The sequence below is a fragment of the Sander vitreus genome, chromosome 11 (genome assembly GCF_031162955.1).
Source record: "Sander vitreus isolate 19-12246 chromosome 11, sanVit1, whole genome shotgun sequence".
NCBI lineage: Eukaryota > Metazoa > Chordata > Actinopteri > Perciformes > Percidae > Sander > Sander vitreus.
The window spans coordinates 11,589,774-11,609,373 of NC_135865.1; the positions used below are offsets into that span (position 1 = coordinate 11,589,774).

Here is a 19,600-nt window from a genome sequence, read left to right on the forward strand (position 1 = left end):
TTTTTACGATTCCGATGCCGAACCGGTACTTTTAAAACGATTCTGATTCGTAAACCGATTCTTGAAAAACTGAAAAATTATATCAAAGAAAAGCTCTTTTATAGAGTTTTTTTAAATTGAAAATTATTTAAATTTAACAATATATTAACGTTTTAAAGTACTTTCCCAAGGAAAATATGGCATTTTAAAAGTAGCCTACATTTACGGTAGCTAGCTAACGGTAGACTACAGAGAAAGTTAAAAAAAATTGACGTCCGTTTCGGAGCTCCAGAGGGAAAATATTTCAGTCGAGACATTAAGTGGAACCGAAATGAGGAACCGAAATTTGCGTTCTAATCCGGTCCGATTCCTACCGGTTGCATAGGAACCGGTTCCACAGTGGAACCGGGTTTCGGTACTCAACCCTACTAATAAGCCATACTTTGTATCACACGAGACCAAAACTGAAAAAATGTGGAAACAAACACAGTTATAACCTCTAGAAACCGCATATATTCCCATATTAAACCCAAATAAATATACTCTTATTAGAAACCAACTAATACACAATTAGACACAATTTAACAAGATCATAGTCTAATATGATCTTATTAAATTGTGTCTAATTGTGTATGAAATCAAATACAATGCCATACCAGATCAAAAATATGCTACACGTTATTCTATCCTCACTACAAAATGATGCTGTAATTAGACACCACATTTAAAGCTACCAACATGGCTCTATTATAATTAGCAAACACAGGCTGTAATTACTGTAGACAGATTTAATGCTATATTAATCATTACTAGACAAAAAATGCACATATTTGCATAATTAGTACAAGGGTTATAAAAACACACGTGGTATTTTAATAAATGTGTTTATTGATTGATTGATTGATTGATTGATTGATTGATTGATTGTGTATTGCCGTTCGCATGAGTCTGGTGTTTTACAGCGGGGGCTCTGGGCTGTCTCGTTGTTTGCCTGTGAAAAGAGCACAGAGTCATCAGATTGATTTAAGCCTTTTACTTTTCTCTGTGGAGGAAACGTTCACAGCAACAATAAAAACACAGAGCAAGCTAGTAAGGTTAGCTTAGTAGCCAGCAAGCAGGCTAATTACTAAAACAAGTCTTTACCATCACTACCGCAGCACAGATGAATACACTTAACACAGACTAAACATTGTGCTAAGATGTTACAGCATTCTGATGCAGAAACAGGGATGAGCGGAGTCCAGTGAGAAGGAAGCAGAAGTAAACACACAATTTCAAAATAAAAGCCTGAGCTCAGAATTAATCCTGATTTCATAATTAGGACATATTTTCTATATATTATAGTAACTCATAATTACGAGATAAGGTCTAATAATAATGTCTAATTTATTTTTATTTTTTGAATGCAATGTACTTCCGTACATTTCTCATTATTGCTTAATGATAAGGCTAAGCAAGCAAATGAAGTTATATTGAGTTGACATGGATTTTACATTTCCTATTTACAGGATATTTAATCTAACTGGTGTCTTAATTGGCTCTCCATTCCTTTCAGTTTTTCAAGTGTTTCTTTGCATGTAGTGTATTCAAGCAGTCTATGCATAGCATAGCACATTGTATCAGTACACTGGTCATAGCACACAAATATGTATACTTCTGTATGGAAACAATACACAGAGGAAGTTCTTGTCTACAAAATAACCCCCACGGCTTCCACAGCAACATATATTCTGTTCTTCTCAATTTCCTTCCTCATCTCTTTATCCCGAGAGGCGAGGGTTTCCCTGCACTCCAGCGTGTATTCATTTATTCGTATTGTCTTATTTCATGTTAATGCTGAGAGCAACTTTATGTGCGATGGTGGGACTCTTGAACCATAACCAACTCATTTTGGTGCATGTGTGTGTGTCTGTATTGGAGGTAGCGGTGGGAGGTAGCACAAAAGATGCAATGTGGTGGTGGTGGTGGGGGGGGGGTCTCAGCCCAGAAATAGTGAGAGATGCCAAGTTATGGCTGGAGCAGAGGAGAGAGGGGTGACTTTGAGCAGGAGAGGAGGATGGGGTGCCCTTAGCTCTTTTCTCTATCTCAAAGTCTCAAAGGAGGTATGTGTGTGTGTGTGTGTGTGTGTGTGTGTGTGTGTGTGTGTGTGTGTGTGTGTGTGTGTGTGTGTGTGTGTGTGCGCGCACACTTGCCTGTGTGCATCAGCATGTCGTCCTGAGGCGTTGTTCTTGTTAAGGTTATTAGGGAAGATGGTTGTCGCTAATCAGTGGAGGACTACAGGGACCCCCACTAAACGATCTGATCATCAGAGGGCCCCTGTGGTGATAACTCCAGCCCCAAGCACCCAGAGGGCCTGCAGGTACTAAGCTTGTATCTGTCTGCTTTGCTGCTACAAAGTAGGAGCATGTAAATCAATACACGTGGTTCAAATCTCGGACTCTACCTGTGATGGATATATTGGGCCTTTAATATTTAATATTTTGCAAAACTTGTCCACTGTACAGATAGTGACTTGTGCAACATGTTTTGTGTTAGGTGCAACCAATGAAAGTTATGAATGAAACGACTAAGAAATAAAATGCAAATAAATGCCTCTCATATCTTTTTCACTTACACTGTCTTTCAGCATCACTTTCTCCCCTTTTTTCTCCACTTGCTTCAACTATCTCATAATCTCCTCCTCTCTGTGATGTAGCCCGGGGCAAGCAGAAATGTAATGTTAAGGCACTAACTACAGAGTGTATGGACACACACACACACACACACACACACACACACACACACACACACACACACACACACACACACACACAAGAGAGAGACGTTCATGTGTGAAATGAGATCTCTGCACAATCAGTGGGAGTCGCAGCCATAAAGCACATCAAGCTTTTCAGCTTTAAGGTATCATCAAAAAATTGCTTTTGGTTGTGGAGTTATTCTTGTAACACTTGTGTTTTTTCTCCTCTTCACAGATAAACCCATTCATGGACATCCAATGATAAAGCCAAGTGTTGGGTCCAGCAATGTATGAGTGAAAGCGGTTGTTGTCAGTAATACATGCACGAAACAAACTTTTAATCAGAAGTGCTCCCAATGGAACGCTAGCAAAGGCCCTTTTTTTGGTAGAAACAGAACTGACTGATATTTTACAAATAATAACAATTTGGCCATTTTCATTCTTAATAACCACACAAAAATGGCAAGGTTTTTCTGTTTCCAACCATATTATATTCTTGCACCTTTATGTGACTCTTTTTTAGCTTGAATGTCTATTAGAAATCAACTTCAGACACAATCATATCCACCACAACAAAGACAGACAATCCTGACTCGATGTTTCATTTTTACAGCAATAGACGGCCCCATATGTCAGCAAAACCATGTATTTGTTTATGTGTTTCTATTTTGTCATTTGCAATAGAATTTCAACTAAGCTCCCTCAGGCCTCCTCAGACTGTATCTCTCATTCCCCATATTTATCATGCGTAAATCCTGAATCATAATAGGATATAAGATATGACCATATGCTGCATTCTTCTCTGTGCCCCTGACATGTAGGCAGGCTGAAATATGTATGTATGCAAACAGAGAAACAAGGGGCTGTGATGGGAGGCACGGGATTTCAACAGTACTTCTCTCTGATGGATGGATACTTCACTGCTATCCAGATGGAGAGGGATGGATAGAAGGAGGCAGGGAGGACACAAAGAGTACCAGGGTGATTAAAGGAAGAGGAGAATAGAGGGCAGATTCACAGAGAGGAAAAGAGGGAATCAACAATCAAAGATAAGTACAGGGACAGGGGGAGAAGTTACAGTTCACAGGATAGACAGAAAGACTAATCAGGGAACCTTGATCTAAACAAATACCTTGGACTCTGCTTCCGTAGGCTTACAGGTATATGCTGTTGATTGTCACTTTATTTAGGAATAGTTTGACTTTTCATGAAATGTTCTTTGCTTTGTTGTCGTAAATTAGATGACAAGATTAATACAACTCAAATCTGTCTGCTAGATATGAAGCTACAGCCAGGTATCTTAGCTTAGTATAAGTTAATATTTTTTGTTTGTTTAATCTGCACAAAAACGGTAAAAACAACAAGTTTTTAGTTATACGGGGTTGGTTATGTGCCAGACTATTTCTCGGCAACAGTAGACAGTAAGATAGTAAATTTGGTTGCCTAGCAACCTCAAAGTGATGACAAGACATCCGGAGGTCACTGCGCAACTTCATAATAAATAAGTAATTAATGTAAATTACATATTTATTTTTGTACGGATTAAACGAAAGAGAGCATGATAACTAGTAAGATTCAAAGGTTTTGTATGCATTCGGATGGAGCCAGGTTTGCTGTTCCCCCCTGTTTCCAGTCTTGATGACAAGCTAAGCTAACAGGCTTCTGGCTATAGCCTCAAATTTAACAGACATGTCAAGAGTGGCATTGACCTTCTCATCAAACTCTCTGGATTTAAATGAATAAGCTTATTCAGGTCCTCCGTCCTCCGTGACCCCGTCCAAGGTGCACGAGGCCCCATGGAAAGGTCTATGGTGCTGGAGTGGGTTGGATGATGGGCCCAATTTGGAAAATGTTGTCCCCTTGTCTGTAAATCCTGACAGAGGTCCTGAGCTAATTTCCAAAACATTTCAACAATTCCCTTCAAAATAAGATACGTGCGAATCATGTTCATCCACTTTTAAAATGATGCAGTTTGTTAGAATTGATTAGTACAACACTGTATGTATGGGGAACTTTTAAGAAGAATTACCTCTAACATCAGATTTTAATCAGTTTTCAAATAAAGTGTGTTAGTACTGTAGTGAAGAGGATTTAGGACATATGCAAGACAGCAGGTGGCTGAGAGAGTGGAATAGAGACTGAGGGATGCTAGGAGGCAGGAAGACAGGGTGATAGCAGCGGGGGAGGCAGGGGGCAGGGGGCTAGGGATGGTCTAATAAATCGAGTGAGTGACTCCACTCATTTCTGCCCGTGGGACGAATCTAGTCGCGCTCACCGGCGCAGTGCAACATCAGGGAATTATGGGTAATGAGAGATTATTCTCCCCTGTAGTGTTTGCTCATCATCGTTGCCACGCACAACCTCCCCAGCCTCCCATGAAGCACATGCACACACCCCTAACACAAGTCAGATTTAGCATGTAGATGCAGGTGTGTGGCCTATACATATGAACATGTGCAGACACACATACACACACTGTGGCACACACATCATGTAGACATGTTGTTGGTTTTGTGAGTAAGGTCAAACAGAGAGGTATTATTGTTTAAATCTGCTGCTGGCACCCAATTTTGGATGTCACACTCAGTGAGGCACACACACACACACACACACACACACACACACACGGTTCAATGACACCCTCTTTTACCCACAGGTCCTTTTTGCCTGAGGAGGCCAATCTGTCTGAGGGTAGACCCTACATGCATCAAAGCAGAACCCTCTTTCTCCCTTTTCCCTCTTTTCTCTCTTTCTCTATCTCTCTCTCTCCCTCTTGTGTCTCTCCAGTCCGTAGTCCTCCTCGCCCTGGGGCCAAGCTGTGACCACAAGAAGTAGGCTGGTGGTCCCAGCAGGGGCCGAGGCACAGACACACCATTAGCATGAGGGAATCAGAGTTATTAGAACTAGAAGGGCAACAGAGGACGAGCTCAGACAAGGTTTGGGGAGTTGTGTGAGGAAGGAAACAGACAAAGTAGGCTTTATTAATCAGATAACTGAGAAACAACATGTATCTGGCATGTGGTACATGGATGTATTTGTAATATAATACAAATACATCTGAATGCCATATTCTGAAAAGCAAGATTAATATGTGTATTACATGAAAATGTTTTGCATTGAGATTAATGTGAATCAAGTGTAATTTGTAATGACATCTGGACAGGCAAGTAAGGTTAGTATGTATGTCATTTAATAATCATCAAGCTGGAAGAGCAGAGAATCACCTTCAGCTAGCAGTTTTACACCTTTTACACCAGTTTCTATTTTAGTCTTGTGTAATAAATAATTAAATGTTAAATTAAGAAGGGTCTTCTTATTCTGTAATACAACTATGCTCACCGAAAACACACTGGACACGTTCCCAGGGACACATATTACTTTGAGATTTATTAATGCTAAATATTGGGTGCCATACAATTCAAACACCATCATTTTTATTTTTATTTATTGCCCTTTATAAATGGCTTAACATGTGAAAATATGAGCACAAACAGAGCAAACACAAAATTGTATTGCAAGAGAGAGCACAAAAGACATAAGTGAATATAGGCAGTAGGTCTGAGCTCCTTTTTTTTCATTTGCACATACACATGAAAAACAAATTGAACAAGAGGTTATAAGCCAAAAATGGCTTTTGAAGATATCTCCCCATATAGTCATACTTAACAAAGTAAACAATACATGTTCTCAATTTAGTACTTATATATTATTTTTTTAAAAGTAAGCTTTTCCAGCAGTAACCATTGCAATGGAGGGATATTAGTAGTTTTGTAAAGGTGGAAAAAAGCTTGGACCACCAAAATATGGACGGGCAGCCCCCAAAGCAAAATCTTACCCAGGGCCCCAAAAAGGCCGTGTCCCATATTTTGGCTCAAGGTGCCAACGCAGCAAAAGAAGGTTCCTGTGTCTCCGCTCATTCCTTTGTGTTATTTATTCATGCTGTGTCTTACCTGGAGAGCATTTTATTACCGTCACAGATAATATGAATCAAATCTGCATTCTTCATGTCATTGTTTAAACCAGACGTCAGAATGTAGGGAAAAAAAGTAATGAAGCAAAATAGTATGGAAAGGAACGTGTATGCTTAATTTCACACATATCCAAAGTATGAAGCCAAATCCCCTGCATTTCCAGTATATTTTTTTTCCAATTAGCTGTGGATTTTCAGATTTAACATTCAAATCCACGTCCAGCTTTTGTTTAAAAGAAGAAATCCTCCCAGGTTGACCCTCCAAGGAGGACACACATCTGTCAAGTATATTCCCCCTCCATCAACATGACCCTGTCTTTGAGTCTGCATCATCTCATTAAATTCTGCCTGGGCAGCCTGGGCAGTTTCCTTTATCTTTAGACATGCAGAATATGAGTTAAAACTGGAGGATGGACTAAGTAATTATCTGCTTTTTAAGCAAGGTCAGCATGGTGACTCTAAGGGAACCTAATTTGCACTGGTCACTTTGTTATCAGACAGATAGTATGGGCGGAGGCCGTCAGTCACACAAGCACGCACGCTGTGAAAGAAGTATTTCTCTTTGTCTAGTCTTTGCAATTAAACCTCCCATTTTCATTTATAAAATGCACAATAATAGCTAGAGCAATTAAAACTGAATATGTGGAATCACTGAGATAATGAAAAGGCAAAAGCGTGGCGCTTTTGTTTGACGAAAAAAAGCCCTTGTTAACAGTGTTTTCCTTTGGCTAAACATGAAAATTCCATTTCCATTAACTTACAAATGTCTTTTGCTCATTAGAAAACACACTGGTGCTACAGTGCTAATCATCCCACCATGTTGTTTTGTGTCTAATTTTAACTGAATTATATATCAAGACTCATCTTCTAGTTTTGAATTAGAGGCTAATCTTGTTGTATATATAGTAAGCAGAGATTTTGTTCTGAATATGACAGTGAATAAAAGTCCTCCAATATTGCATCACTCCATGCACTTGAAGATGCACTAATGGTTCTTTAATTAGACTCTAATGTTTGCACCCCTCCCCCATCTCTCACACACACACTACATTATAGTAGCAACTGCATGGAATTAACCACTGAATTTATAGGCACACAAATAGCAAGTGTGTATGTGTGAAATAATAGAAGAGTTTGACCAGTTGTCAGCTATTTAATTGTGCAGATACTGTCTTTTTTTTAGATGTATTTTATTTTTGACTTAAAGTCTCAGAGGTTTATGACAATGAAATATGAACTGTATAGTGGATAGTGGTACCCACTGTAAAATGTTTTCATCCACAATTTTAAACTTATCATCTTTATCATCAAAACTCTAAAATACTGTAAATGTTTTGTAGGATTTTCCAGGAATGAAACTGCCTAAATTCTACAAAATGTACATCGTTAATGGTCTTAGAGTAACCAAACATACGTGAGGGAGCCTGCGTGTACAGTGTTCATTTATTTGCCTGCACAGGAACCTTATCGTCCTCATCATCATCGTCATTATCATCCTCATCATCATTATCATCATCTTCAGGTGGTCCAGAGAGTCAGCTCAGGCAGGTGTGCGTTTCTATAAACTCTCCCCAGGGCAAAAGAACGATAGCAACCGCACTGCAAAACTCATGATGTTGCAGTCTGCTTAATGTGAGATATCATCAACAGCACTCAGCGTTATCTCACACCTGCCTCATCAGGAGTGAAGTGTAAGGTTGAAAAAAAGGTAGATCTTTTAATTTGGCAAGATGCTGCATTTTTTGCGGAGAAAGAGACAAAAAGCGTTGTACTTTATGTTTGATAAAATAGTTTTAAGCGTCGGCGTCAATGTCTCCAAACTTAGAGGGTTGAACTTTCTTTTACCTCTGAGACTCAGATCTGGGCCACAACACTTGTGACCTGTTTTTTTTTTGTTTTCTTGGGATGTATCCCCAAAACCCCCTTCCTCCCAGAGAAAACTGTGCCTCTGAAATGTGTCTGTGATCTAAAGTAGTGGAAGTTTACTAGGCATGAGAACTTTCTTTAGATCTTTCTTTTAGCACTGGAGGTGCACCTCGTTCTTTGAAGGGTTTATAACAGCAGGAAAAGCAAACAATTCTCCAACTCCACTTTAATTTCTGTCCCTTCCATTCTCCTCCCTCCGTTTTCCCCTCGAAAACATCCACTAATAATCATCTCTGTGCCTCATTAAGAAGCAGAGGAGTAGCGGCACAGGCTGCTCCAGATGTTTAGTGGAAAACCCCTGAGGTCCAGCGTCTGTGTCAGAGAGCTCATGTATATCTGCATGTTGTAATATGCACTATCAAGTGTGCATGATTGGATGAGTGTGTGCATGTGTGTGTATGCGACACCACTATAAATCTGTCTGTTGATACTTCCTGCACTGTCTGCAGGCATCACTCTGAGTGTTCCACTGCCCCACTTCCACAGCAGGCGAAGGCAGCGAGGGACACGATTTCCTCTATGAAAACACTAGATGGAGATGCGGACTAACTCTGCCATCTCTGCACAATTTGATAATCAGTCTCTTTGTCTGCCGGTGCTGTCAGAATGAGCAAGTGTCAGTTAAGACATGCAGGCAGCAGTAGGATTTGAACGATGTATGGGGCGGATATTGACGGTTAAATTAAATATCTGGCCAGGTCACTGTTTTCCAACTTTATTGTGATAGATTTTGAATTGCTTATTCATTGTGGAAGGGCTCAGTGAATTGACCATGCATTGGTTGTTACTATTAGTATTCTTTAAATACAATTTCAATTCTGGAGGACACAGTGAGCTATTGCATTTTTGAAAGTTAGGAAAGATTTGGGAAATATTAATTGAAGCATTTTCTTATCATGGACCTTGATGGGCACAGTTGAGCTCTTCTGAAATAAGCAAAACTCTAAATGTTTTTTTTTTGTTGTAATTCCTGTATTAGTACTTTTCTTTCAGAATGCTGCCCCACTTCCAAGATGTCTAATCTCACCATCAGCTTGCGACTGAATAATACACGCTCCCTTTGTTCAAAGTGAATGAAACATGAGGGAAAATGATGAGACTGTTACTCACTTGCCATTGTCTCCAAGGTCTCATCAGATGTGGCACCTGGCAACCAGCATTTACATTTCACTAGATCTAACAGTGGGGCAAATACACACTGATGAAAGGTGAGAGTGAGAACGAGAAGAGGAAAATGAATCGTAAAGTGAGAGAAAAAAGATATCTTTCATTTAGACATTGAAGCAATTCTGTATCCTAAATAACAAATGTTTTTAGCCTCTTTGCTTTTCATGTGTAAATGCAGAGATTCATTTTCTTTTCAGATGGATCTATGGACTAAAAATGATATGGCCTAAGCTTTTGACCTTAAATTCTTTTTTTTAAATGCCTGTATTTTGTGTGAATAGCTTAGATGTGGGGTCCCATAGCTTCATGTTGGAAAAACAGACGTACTGAGTTTTATTGACCAAAAGGCCTTTTTCACAGAAGACATTTTCACATGTCACAGTAGGGAAAAGCACAGGTGTAAATAATACAATTAGTGATGACTGAATTCCTTTTAGCTGCTTCAGTTTTAGGGCCCTGCTATTGTGCATGCTGGCTCACTGTCAAGGCTTACTGGGACACTTGAATAGAGCAGAGTCATCGTTAATGTTATTAGTAACACCTGTGCTTTTCCTACTGAGACAAGCCGAAAGGCCTTTGAGCGTGACTATACAGTACATGATGGATTGATGTTGATGTTGGTGTGTGGGAATGGAAATGAGAGGGCTGTGTAAATGTTTTCAGTATACAGTGTGTGTGTGTGTGTGTGTGTGTGTGTGTGTGTGTGTGTGTGTGTGTGTGTGTGTGTGTGTTGAGGCTTCAAAGAGTACTAATGGCAGATAAAAAAGAGAAAGTTCTCTGCGCTTCTGCAGACCACAACAATCCGGTGCAACCAAGGCAGGACAAAAACGGTATAAAGTAACAAAAAATAGCCGGTGCAACACAGATGTCTTCTTACTTCATGGTTTCATTACTTAAGGTGCAAAACAGTGACTAACATTTCAATGTAGAGTTACATCTTCATCAGCGTCCTTGGAGAGAATGGGCAATGAAGCCCTTAATAAGAATCATCAACAGGTGCGTAAGGGGGGCATGTTAGCTGCTTGAAGATACACCCATCTCAACCAAGGTGTTACACTCAGTCAGTCATTAAAGGGCGAATGCCCACACACAGTTCAAAAGTGATTAAAGTACTAATGGAAGCTCAACAGCGCTGGGTTCGTATACAGTATGATCAAATTATCGTATATAAAAACACATTTTACACCTCTGCAAAAAATCCATTTGACAGCAGTAACTAAAGTCTTCACTTGTAGTGTTATGTATTAACATTTACTGAATGTGAGACGGAAGGTCAGTTTCTACATATCAGACAACCAAATCTTAGTGACAGCAAGCAGCCAGGAAGCCAGGTAACCAGCCAGCCAGGAAACCAGGCAAAAATGTCACATTAAATCACTTTTTTTTCCTCATTTACAATCGATCTAATTACTGTCTGCCTTTGCAGCAGCCTGCTGGGGGTCATCCCTATGTTCCCAGGGCCCTGTGTATATACAGTAAACTGTAGGTTTGTGATTTCGACTTATCGGGACATTGAACATTTGACTGAAGGGAAAAACATTTGGATAACATTAAACCTTTTGGAACTCTCCTTAATGTGTCATATTAAAAGGATATTGAAACCGTGGGAACATATGCTTCCCTTTGCTGTGTCAATTTCAACTGCAAAATAATGGTGCCAGGGATGGGAATCATTTGTCATTTGTGAAATTGTGTGTTATAAAATGAAGTTGGCACTCAAGCTTAAATATTTAAAACCCCTTTGTAAGCATGCCCTGAAGTTCTGCATGTTTTCATGTCAGCTATTTTAATGACATGTTCTTCTTTGGCTTGAGATGTTAGTCAGTGTAATGTGTAAAGTGTAATTACCCGGCATATTTTTGGATCACTTTTTCTCATACTGTGCAATCTGGATTCAAGTTTACCTCTTGACTCAATCCGACTGGAGATCTCTGGCCAGGTAAGATGTACCCAAGCCAAAATGGGCAGTGGAATCGCTTTCTCAGAGCTCAGGAAGGGCAATGTTGAACGTGTGGCGCTGGTGCTTAAGTGCACCTTGAGGCTGTTTGGGAGAAACCTGTGCACTGAAGTCATGGAGCTTGCAGGAAATGCCAGCCACGATAACAAGAAGCTGTGCATTGCTTCTCATCACATCTTGTTGGCAAGCAAAAATGATGTAGAGCTTAACAAACTGCTGGCAGGGGTGATGATCATGGGGGTGGAGTGATGCCAACATCCAGGCAACCCTTAGCCACAAATTATTTAATTTCAAAGACTAGTCCTTATTACTTAGTAAACACTGAGGTTAGCTAAATGTTAAATCAATCCACAGTACTTTGATATAATATGCTCACTGAACACGGAAGAAAGGTGAACATGAAAAGCAATATGTAATCCTAGAAAGATGCTGGATTTTGACATTGCCTTGTTGTAGAGCTGGGCGATATGGAGAAGATCAAATATCACAATATGTTTGACCGAATGCATCGATGTTGATACTGTGGCGATATTTTAGGGTTGACTAAATATTAACACAATGAGAATTTTGATAAATAATCACCAATAATGTGGATACAATGACTAAGTGGGTAAAGGCAAATAATAAAACAGCTAGTAAGTCTGCTAAGTTCAGAAAGTGACATCCATTTTCTGTAATGTAGCCTTTATATTGGGAGAGGTAAGGATTTTGATTGCATAGCTTTGTTGCGAAGGGGTGGGGGGGCGGGCTGGTTTTAGGAAGGAGGAACGATTGAGAACATGATAGTTTTTATTGTGAATTAGGTGTGACTGTGGTTATAAAATTGTATATTTTGATGGTTTGTATTTCACTTCACATGGAATTTTTATTGTTTTACTGACCTGCCAAGGGACTACTGGCAGAAAATAGCACTTGTGCTACAACCCGGTACAATGCCTCTTTCCTTGTTCTTATACAAGGTTAATGTTAACTTGTGCATTGTCCCTGTTTAAATAAAATACATTCTAAATTAAAACCAGGAAAGGACAACACTTGTGTCATATCACGATATTAAGGTATCCAAAATTTAAGACGATATCTAGCCTCATACAGCATATCGATGTCTATATAATATTGATATACTGCCCAGCCCTACCTTGTTGGTGTTGTATGTACCTGTACATAACCCAGATATGTCTTGGTGGCAACCATGGAACAAGTTCCATTAACAAGCTGGTAAACAAAACAGCCACACAGTGAATAGGTACAATACCATATGTATACTGTATGTGTACTTAGAAGCACAACTATGGTAATAGTTTTCAAAGTAGCCTGGGAATCACTTCTCATATAGACAATTGAAATAGACTATGAATAATCAGCCTAATTTGAATGCCTTTATGATAACAGATTCACAACAACTCAACTTAACTGGAAGAAAGTTAAAATCAGTAGTGAATGGACTAAGGGGAAACCGGGAAAACATGATGTGAAAAAAAAAGAATAAAAAAATCTCAATGTCTACATCCAAAGCCACTATAATAGCAACACATATGGAATGTGTGACATCAAATTGTTATTTTGTTTTTCTTTGAATGGGTAAAAAAGAGTTAAATCTTCATTTTAAAATAATTTGAACAATTTACAATAAATGAAATGTGCCTGCCCATGATTCTTATTCATTCTGTGAAATTGAAACATCATCAGCCAACAGTCCTTAATTATTTTTCATTCATTTCAAAGAGTATCTATCTATTCACTAAAGATCAACATCTCCTACTTGGGGTCAATTGCTTATATTACCGATGGTTTGAATGTGTGGCTCAAGGATCAAACTGACAGCCATGTCATGTCACAGGCATCACCAACAGGTGGCAGAAAACAGCTCAACTCAATCAGTCAGCCAGTCAGTCAGTCAGTCAGGGAGCTTCAATCAAAGAGGGAAATCTGATAAGGAACAGTTACAGCACTACATTGCAGTAATCAGGGTGTCCTGGCAGCCGAATGGTTAAAGGACATACCACGTCTATGATTACATTTCAACTGGGGATCTTTGTTTCATGTTTTATCCCTTTCTCTCTCCTCCTCTCTGGTTTGTCTCCATACTGTCTGCTATCCAATGAAGGGGAAAACACACATATTTAAGATCTAATATGGCAAGAATGACTGAGGAATGGGTGATTTGAGCAACTTTCATTCATTCAGTCCACACACGCGCGCGCACACACACACACACACACACACACACACACACACACACACACACACACACAACACACATAGTGTGTTTCACTATCTTTGTGGGGACCCGTCATTGACATAATGCATTCCCTAGCCCCTTACCCTAACCTTAACCATCACAACTAAATGCCTAACCTTAACCCTTACCCTCACCCTAACCATAACCTAATTCTAACCCTAATCATAAAACCAAGTCTTAACCCTCAAACAGCCCTTTAAAGTTGTGGGGTCCAGCATTTTGGCCCCACAAAGCTGTCCTGACAAGTATACTGTATTCCCGGGTTTTGGACCCCACAAATATAGTTAAACAAGAACACACACACACACACACACACACACACACACACAATACTTTTCAATCCAAAACAGTTTTCTGTTTCTTTTTACTGTAGCCCTCTTTTATCTCTATCTCAAGGTATTTAAATTCTTCTTTTAAAGGTGACATACTAAAATGCACCTGGCTTTGAGTAGCACCTGTTGCTCAAAGTTGACCTGCAGGTGACATTGTTCACCTAGGGTTTACGTAATACAATCTGCTTCTGAATCTATTCAAAGTAGCCAATTGTATTACTTTAAGGGGACGTAGCCTCCCAGGTTGGAGTTTGCATTCTACAATTAAAAACTTGGTGTATATTTTAAAGTGTGATTGCAGCATTTTTTTTAGACTAGATATTGTTTGTAGGCCAACAAATAAATACATTTTACAAATCATAAATTTTGCTCCTGGAAGTTTAGAGACAGTTTTGAAACAGCATTTAGACATTCACGATGGGATATAAAATAAACAGCCAATATAATTGAGTAGTTTACTTAATGAATGCGATGTTTAAAAAAACGTTCAGGTATCTGGTCCAAATTTTCTGTGCAGAGGGACTCCTGCAAAGTCCTGGCCCCCTCCCTAAACTCCGACACATGGGGGTCTCTGAACTATGAGATCTTTATGTGACCCACAGTAGTAGGCTATATGAATGCATGGAACTTTTATGAATAAGTGCCACCAGAGGGAATAGAACCATTAGACTCATGGCTGTGTCAGTGCCTTGCTAAACTCCACTGCTCCATGCAGGCCCTTCCCTGGTGGGCGTGAGTAAATGGCCCCAGCCCTCTCTAAATATCTAAATATAACTCCCCTCCAAAACAGAAAGAGAGAGAAGGAGGGAAAGGATTACTTACCCAATCAGAGGCGATCTAAAAACTTGTCAGAGAATAGTTTTTTTTTTCTTTTCTTTTTTAGGATACAGTGTGTGTGTATGTGTGTGTGTGTGTGTGTGTGTGTGTGTGTGTGTGTGTGTGTGTGTGTGTGTGTGTGTGTGTGTGTGTGTGTGTGTCTCATACCATTTTGATCCATTTTGTGGCCCCGGGTGGTGCTGGTGGAGCGCGCAACGGGAGGCACATTGTCTGTATGTAAACTGGACGACATGGCTATTGTATGCGTTTGGGCATATATGGAAGCACCGATGGCTCGGAGGATACAGCCCGTCTGAAGTTTAGGAGTGGAGAGTCGCCCTCGGCAGTGTTGTGCGCGTTTCTCTCCTCCGACTTTCTCTTTTCATTAACCGCTCTGGTCCGTCGCTATGAGTTGCCTGGATGTGATGTACCACCAAAGCTATGGAGCGCACTACCTCCCTGCAGCGGCGTACAAGGCGACCTACTATAATCACCACCACCAGCAACAACAGGTGAGATATTCTACATACAACTTTTGAAGTAACGTTACGTGGACATTGTTTTTCAAGAGGTGGGTGGAAGTGTGAATTATTTGTGTCCAAAACTTAAACAGCATAACTAACAACTGTAATAGCCTAGAAGTTATTTATGATACTAAAGAAAATAAGTATTAGGCTACAAAACAATGTAAGTTAATTTTGGGGATACCATAAAGTTCGATAATGTCACCTGCCCTAAAATCAAAAGAACATTTTGTAGACTTAAAAAACAGAAAATAATCCATCTTACGTTTTTTTACTTAATAGGGTGTATCTATATTTGCTAACTTCTCTTCAGGACATCACCTCAAACTTTCTTTAAGCCTCATACATACACCTCTTAACTTCAATTTCAGTTTTGAATGATTAAATTCCAGCCTGAGGATCGGTATTCACCTCAGGTCAGGCGTAATGACACGGAACTATTAATCCTGTGGTCAAATGGTGATGTAATGACAGCGGGTCAGTCACTCAGGAATGTGGATGAGGCACACTGAGCTTTACAAATAGTTGGAATGCAGTATGGGAAAAAAGAAACTCATTTTCACACACAGTTCCCAAGCTGCTCCCAGATAATAAAAAAAAATTAAAAAAAATGGTATGATACTTTGAAATTATTTATTTATGATTTGATTGTGTCTACACAAATAAACAGATAGGAATTGATTGCTCTAAAACCATATTTAGCCTTTACTAAAATGACATTCATTCGATATATTATCAAACTCAAGTTTATTCCTGGTTGGATCTGTAAATGTATCTCTCTCTCTCTCTCTCTCTCTCTCTCTCTCTCTCTCTCTCTCTCTCTCTTCCTCCAGAGGAGGCTGAGTGTTTACAGTAAGATGCAGGAGTGTATGGAGCAGCAGCAAGGAGGAGGAAGAGCGATGCTTTCCAGGGATCAGGGCCTCCGGCAGGGTCCTGGAGCACCAGGAACCGAATCAGGTCTTAGATCCACACCCGATTCGGAGCTGAAGGATGGTACTCAACCAGCAGAGGCAGAGTACTTGAGCTCCCGGTGCGTTTTGTTCACCTACTTTCAAGGCGACATCGGTGACGTGGTCGATGAGCACTTCTCCCGGGCTCTCAGTCAGTCCAGCACCTTCAACAGCGAGACAAAACAGATCAGAGTGACTCAGCCGTCTGCCTCTTGGAAAGGTGAGGGGGGCAACTAATCTGAAATAGTTCTCAAGAGTAAAATACATGAATTTGATCGTAATTATTATTGTTTAAAACACTGGAATAGTTTTTAGTGGCAGTGTATTGAAGTATAATGTCTTTGTGACGGGTTTGTTTCAGATGGTGGGTCTCTCTCCGAGGGTCATAGCAGCTCAGTGTGGAACAGCACCTATCCATCCCAGGCCAGTCCTTGCCTTCCCTCTGTGTCTGTCTCAGTCCACCCAGACTTCTCCTCCAGCCCCGTTTCCTTCAACCATCCGGATGGAGCTCTGTGGGCTGACCACATGCTCTCCCAGGCCAGCCTCCCGCCTCCAGCTGCCCTCCCCGATAGCTGGACCTACAGCCTGAACCCCCAGAGCACAAGTGGCTACCCAAATGTCCACAACATCTACCATCCTCACCCCCATCCTCACATCCACACCCGGCACCACCACCACATGCTCCATTCATACCCAACCCACAGCCCAGCATTGGATCCCAGGTTTAATCCTCTGCTGCTGCCTGGTGTTAGAAACCAGAACCAGCCAAGCGCCAGCGCAGGGAGTTCCCCACACAGCGAGGGGGTGAAGACGGAAATGGACCCCAGCCGCAACAGCCCTGTCACGGCTGCCTCTGTCACCTGGACTCCCTCGTCCCTCCAGGGATCCTTGGAGGTGTATGACTCAGGTAGTTACAAAACACATTCTACACAGTGTATACATTGACTTGCAAGCGTTTGTCAAACTTTATTATAACTTGTGCAGTAAGTGACACTAAGCACAACAGTAATTGTATCTCTTTCTCTACTGCAGCTCTTGATCAGACCAAAGCAAAGACGTCAGTTTGGTTCTAACTGATGCACTGACAATAAGAAGGAATGTCAATTCACACCAAAAAGGACCGACTATGTGGCTCTATCAATGTTTGGCTGCAACACCAGCACTGTAATGTACAATGTAGATGCTTACTGTAGCTTAAAGACTATGACTCCTGCACTGTCCACACAACTTATTTTGGAGATAAACTCAGGCTTTGGACTTAAATGACAGTGATCTGCTTTGGCTGCAGGTCAAGGCCCTCGAAGAACGATAAAAACAAACTACTAGCTTTAAGAAAGGGAGGAATCTCCTCTGTTGGCACAAAACAACATTTCTCTTTCATGCAATGTGAGACCAAGTGGTTCTGTTTCAAGAGCTTGATTTTGATCCACATTTTGTTTTGTACAGTAAATGTCTGCAAATGTTTGTGTGTACAATTTTGCCATGCTAAGATGTTGTTTGCTGGATGACTTTTGCTAAAATTCTTGTCTAAATGCTACTTTACTATTTTACCTTAAGGGATTGTGTAGTGTAAATATTGGTACTGTATGTTTAAGTAATAAATTGTTGAACTGTATTTGCAAGTGAAGGTTCTTTTCAGACACTAATTTACCCCCAACATATGTAGAACTCAAGCAAAATATTCATTTCCAAAGAAATCTTATTTTCTAGAGGATATTGAGCACATCACTTAAAATTTAAGTAAGAATGTGTTCAATTCATTTAAATCCCTGCTCCAAGAATCATACCTGTGTTGTGCAACTCATGCAAAACTTTCCCCATCTCATTAAATGATGGGTGATTCTTCTCTTGTGAAACCAGGAAAAGTCAGTTTCCTTTAGTAAGACACCAAACACTGATGGGTAGTGTTTTGCCATTCACTATTAAAAAAAATAAAGTAACCTTAGTTCTAAGGACCTTCCAATAACTAACTCTTATCAGTCGCTTATCTACACATTGTCCGAGCAGACTGACAGAAACAGCAAAACAAGTCATGTGATGTGGCATCAAACCAGAATATGAATAACTGAAGAAACAGCAGTTTGTTAAATGGCTAAAAGGTTATTGTTATCACTAGCAAAAGTGGAGATTTGTCACCAATTCATTACAGCACAGATATCCTCCAATAACTGGTGACTTTTTATTTTCATCACCATATCTTCAACTTTACTGACCTGTGCGTCTCCTAAAAATAAGTTATTGTAATAACTTTGATGTTTCAGGTACAAACACAGCTAAACTAGACAGGAGCAGAGTTATGGTACCAAGGGAAGTGGGTTACATTCCACAGACAGTTACTGTAAGATACCAAGACATGTCTGTCTCCACACAAACACACATGTGAAAACACGCATACTCCCAGACTGAGAAACACACACCAAAGAATGCATTTCCTGTCTGAAGAGGAAAGTTGTCAGAGAGTGGCAGACTCAGACATTCAAAGACACACGCAGAAAGACAGATGTCAGGTACCACGGTTAATGTTGGTTTGGTTTTATTCTGTTATAAAATATAATAAACTTAATTTACAAAATCGCATCCTGGAGATCAGTGTTTGAATTTGAATCTGCAATTTCAAGAATTCAAACACTGATCACAATGTTCATTGGTATGAGTCCTGAAGACTGCTTCTTTACATACATATTTCATTTCGGCCTCGGTCCAGTGTCAGGACCAGCATAATTTGTAACCATCCTGAACAGCTGTTTGTGTGTTTGTGTGTGTGTGTGTGTGTGTGTGTGTGTGTGTGTGTGTGTGTGTGTGTGTGTGTGTGTGTGTGTGTGTTTGTGTGTTTGTGTGCTGTCTGACCAGGTGGTATGATCAGCAGTAGGAGCCCACTAACATTCCAGCCTCCTTCTCTCCCACGTCGCCCATTCTCCGCTAAACAGCAGGACTTCAGATCTGGACCTCAGCAGCTGCATTTCCATCCAAAGTATCAACAAATCATAATGCAAGTGGAGAAAC

General features: G+C 40.2%; 1 protein-coding gene across 1 annotated transcript; it reads left to right on the forward strand.

Moving 5' to 3' along the window:
- The first annotated feature begins 15,106 nt into the window (after positions 1-15,106).
- vgll3 (vestigial-like family member 3) lies at positions 15,107-18,212 on the forward strand. The gene is made up of 4 exons (XM_078261622.1): positions 15,107-15,635; positions 16,481-16,817; positions 16,959-17,504; positions 17,630-18,212. Exons 1-4 carry the CDS (start codon positions 15,531-15,533, stop codon positions 17,668-17,670), a joined length of 1,029 nt encoding a protein of 342 aa, XP_078117748.1. The 5' UTR covers positions 15,107-15,530; the 3' UTR covers positions 17,671-18,212.
- Positions 18,213-19,600: the final 1,388 nt, after the last annotated feature.